This window comes from Mustela erminea, chromosome 8 (assembly GCF_009829155.1).
Source record: "Mustela erminea isolate mMusErm1 chromosome 8, mMusErm1.Pri, whole genome shotgun sequence".
In the NCBI taxonomy this organism is placed as follows: domain Eukaryota; kingdom Metazoa; phylum Chordata; class Mammalia; order Carnivora; family Mustelidae; genus Mustela; species Mustela erminea.
Window position 1 is genome coordinate 69,637,604 of NC_045621.1, and position 3,946 is coordinate 69,641,549.

At 42.4% G+C, this 3,946-nt stretch overlaps 1 protein-coding gene across 1 annotated transcript in view; it reads right to left on the bottom strand.

Moving 5' to 3' along the window:
* The window catches only part of CIR1 (corepressor interacting with RBPJ, CIR1), a 43,146-nt gene extending 39,218 nt beyond the window's left edge, over positions 1-3,928 (bottom strand). The window contains exon 1 of the mRNA XM_032355980.1: positions 3,751-3,928. Coding sequence (XP_032211871.1) covers positions 3,751-3,822 — 72 coding nt within the window. The 5' untranslated portion in view covers positions 3,823-3,928. The remainder of the gene's footprint in view (positions 1-3,750) is intronic.
* Between the last annotated feature and the right edge of the window lie 18 nt (positions 3,929-3,946).

Consider the following 3,946-nt stretch of genomic DNA (forward strand, 5'->3'; position numbering starts at 1 on the left):
GAGAGACTCTGAAGCAGACTCCCCACTGGGCACGGAGCCTGACAAGAAGTTCCATCTCACCGCCCTGAAATCACGACCTGAGCTGAAACCAAGAGTCAGACCCTCAACCAACTAAGCCACCCAGGCATCCCTAGAAGTTAATTTTTTAAAAAATGATTTATTTGACAGAGAGAGATCACAAGTAGGTAGAGATGCAGGCAGAGACAGAGGGGGAAGCAGGTTCCCTGCTGAGCACAGAGCCCGACAGGGGGCTCAATCCCAGGACCCTGAGACTATGACCCAAGCCAAAGGCAGTGGCCCAACCCAGTGAGCCACCCAAGCACCCCTAGAGATTAGTTTTTAAATTAAGTAACTACGTTTACAGGTAGCCAAGGTTATCGTTTTTCTTTCTTTCTTTCTTTCTTTTTTTTTTTTTTAAGATTTTATTTGAGAGAGAGAGACACAGCAAGAGAGGGAACACAAGTAGGGGGAGTGGGAGAGGGAGAAGCAGGCTTCCAGCTGAACAGGGAACCCAATGTGGGACTCGATCCTAGGTCATGACCTGAGCCGAAGGCAGATGCTTATGACTGAGCCATCCAGGTACCCCAAGGTTATAATTTTTTACACATCTTTCCAAAGATGTTTTAATGCATATATAAATAAAATTACCCGAGATCAGTAAATAAAAGCTTTCCTGGTGTTGGGGGGAGGCGGCACTGAATATCATTCTACCATGGAGTTATCCCATCATTTATTTAACTAGTCTCCTGCTGTACTGATGGGCATTTAAGAGATTTCCAATCTTTTGCTTAAACTCTGCTTCAACAAATAACCCCATATATAAGTAACTTCATACATGTTAAGCACAGTTTTGAAGAGGATCAAAATTCTGCCAAGGAAAAAACAGGGTAAGATATTATCAGTAGAGGGAACAACTCAGACAAAATCCCAAACATGTAAAATAGGAATTAAGTAGTTTGGTGTTGCTGGAGTATAAAATCTGAGGAAGGATAGCAATAGGGAATGAAGAAGGAAAAATAAATTTAAGTCAGATAACTAAGTCTTAATCCTGCAGTATTTTAACAGGGAGCCAAGAGAGATAAGATTTGTGCTTTAAAAAGACCACTCAGGGGTGCCTGGGTGGCTCAGTCGTTAAGTGTTTGCCTGTTCAGATCATGATCTCAGGGTCCTGGGACTGAGCCCCACATCACGCTCCCTGCTCAACAGGAAACCTGCTTCTCCCTCTCCTACTCCCCCTGCTTGTCAAATAAATAAATAAATAAAATCTTAAAAAATAAAAAAAGACCACTCTATGGAAACAACCCAAATATTCATCAACTGATGAATGGATAAATAAAATGTGCTATATCCATGCAATGGAATTATCCAGCAATAAAAAGGAATACAATACCAATACATTCTACAACATGAATGAGCTTTTAAAACATTATGCTAAGAAAAAGAAATGATTCATAAAAGGCCACATAGTGCATGATTCCATTTACAGGAAACATCTAGAATACGCAAACCTACAGAAACAGAAAGCAAGTTTGTGGTTACCTAGGGAGGGGGAGCACAGGAGGTTAAGGACAAATGGAGAGAGACTACTAACAAAGAATAGGTTTTTTGTGGAGGTGATGAAAATGTTCTAAAATTGTGGTGGGGACTGCACAAGTCTGAGAATAAACTGAAAACCACTGAATAGTACACTTTAAGTGAATGATTATATGGTATGTGAATTATATCTCAATAAAACTGTCAAATTAAAAAAATATTATTCTGATGGCTATGTAGAGAATGGGGTCAAGACTGGAACAACAACAACGAAAAATCCGTTAGGAAATTTAACAGTCTAGGCGGAAGACAATGAGGGTCTAAGCTATGAAATAGGCAGTAGTGACAATGAGGAGAGATGAATTCAACAGATATTTGGAAGGTAAGACAATTTATTAGCTATCTAGATATGGAATCTTGAATTTCTGGCTTTGGTGTCAGGATGAAGGATTGTGTTCCTACCTCTACTTCTTACTAATATGAAACAGGAAGTATAAAAAGAAGAGCAGATTTAGGATAAAAGATATACCCATTTCAGATATATTGAGTTTGAGATGCCTGTAATATACCAAGATGACATTGTCTAGTATATAGCTGTCTTGAGGTACCTTGAGCCTTGGGGGAGAAAATTTAGAATGTAGATTTCAGTCTGGAGTAAAGAGGGAGTAGTTATAACCATGAATTGGATGTGATTGTCTGGGAAAGCATATTAAATATGGCATAGGCCAAGGATGAAGCTCTGGGTAAACACATGTTTTTTAGAAGCAGGTTATAAATAAGTTTGTGTGTAGGGGCAATTAACATTTTATTGAGCAATCCCTCTAATGTGGGGCCCAGTGCTAGGTACTTTGTTTCAAAATACCTTTGTTTAGTCCTCAAAACAATTTCTCAAGTCAAGGTAACTGATACTGGTCATTTTATTTATTTTAAGATTTCATTTTATTTATTTGACAGTGGGAGAGTGAACGAAAGCAGGGGAAGCAGGAGAAGGAGGAGGAGGCTTACTGGCCCTGAGAAGAAAGCCGGAGGCAAGGCTCGATTCCACCACCCTGGGATCATGACCCAAAAAGGAAGGCAGAAGCTTAACTACTGAGCCACCTAGGCTCCCTGATACTGGTCACTTTAAATTCACAGGTTGGGAGACTGAGGATAGGGATATTAAATATCTGTGTAAGGTCTTAGGACTAAAGTGTGCCGAAATAACTAGAATCCAGGTCTGATTCCAAGGTCAGACTTTTCCTACTTCACCACTTTCGCTTTCCACTGCCACACTATTCAGCAGGGTTTTTCTGTACTGCACTCAGCTGACCTGTAACTGATTATTTAAAAAGCCAAAACGGGGGCGCCTAGCTAGCTCAGTCGCAGAGCGTGTGACTCCTGATCTCGGGGGTTGTGAGTTCAAACCCCACGTTCGGTGTAGAGATTACTTTAAAAAAATGTAAGTAAATACATACATAAAGTCAAACGTTGTTGTGCATCTGAACCCAATGTAACAGTGTGTATACTTCAATTTAAAAATATTAAGTTAAATAAAGAGCCAAACTTCAAAGAGGTCATCTGACAGAGGCTACATTATCGGGTGGGATAAAAAGAGGAAGCAAGAAGTGACTTTATTTCCCTTTTAAGATTTATCTTAAATATGGGGCGCCAGGGTAGCTCAATCGTTAGGCGTCTGCCCTGGGGTCCTGATCCCGGAGTCCTGAGATCGAGTCCCCCATCGGGCTCCCTGCTCAGCGGGGAGTCTGCTTCTCCCTCTCCTTCAGCCTCTCCCTCTATTCTCCTTCTCGCGCGCGCTCTCTCAAATTAATAAAATCTTAAAAAAAAAAAAGATTTATCTTAAACAGGGAATCACATTTGGAAAGGATGGCAGAGCTCAGAAGCCACGATCCCTGGGATCCGAAAAGACAAAACCAGAATCAGCTGAGAAAGTAACGAGGAATCCTATGATCAGACTTCTCCGTATCTTACAGCTCTACATTATAGGTAACAAGCCGACAGACGAAGGCTGCCCGTCTCCGGCTGATGTAACACAGGCGTCGAGGGCCAGCTTTGTCAGCGAGCTTCTCAGCGGAGAAGAAGGTGCGAGAAGAGCAGGGCTTCAGGCCTCGGGAAGGCGACTATCCTAGGAATCCGAGAGATGCCACCACTTTCAACTCCAGAAGCCCCTGGGAACCCAGACGCCAAGGGCCAGAACCCTCCCCGGCTTCCCTTACTTACTTTTTTGATATTGGACTTGGAGGCGGGATGAAAGTCCTTCTTGCACATGAAATTGGCGAAAGATTTCCCCATCTTAAAGCCTAACGTGGGAAAAGGTAGCTACGGGACCCGTAAGTAACGTAAACAAACACTGCCGCCTAACCGGAACTGCGCCGCCAGGGGCAGCGGGAACTTCCGCGGTCAAAGGTGACAGCTT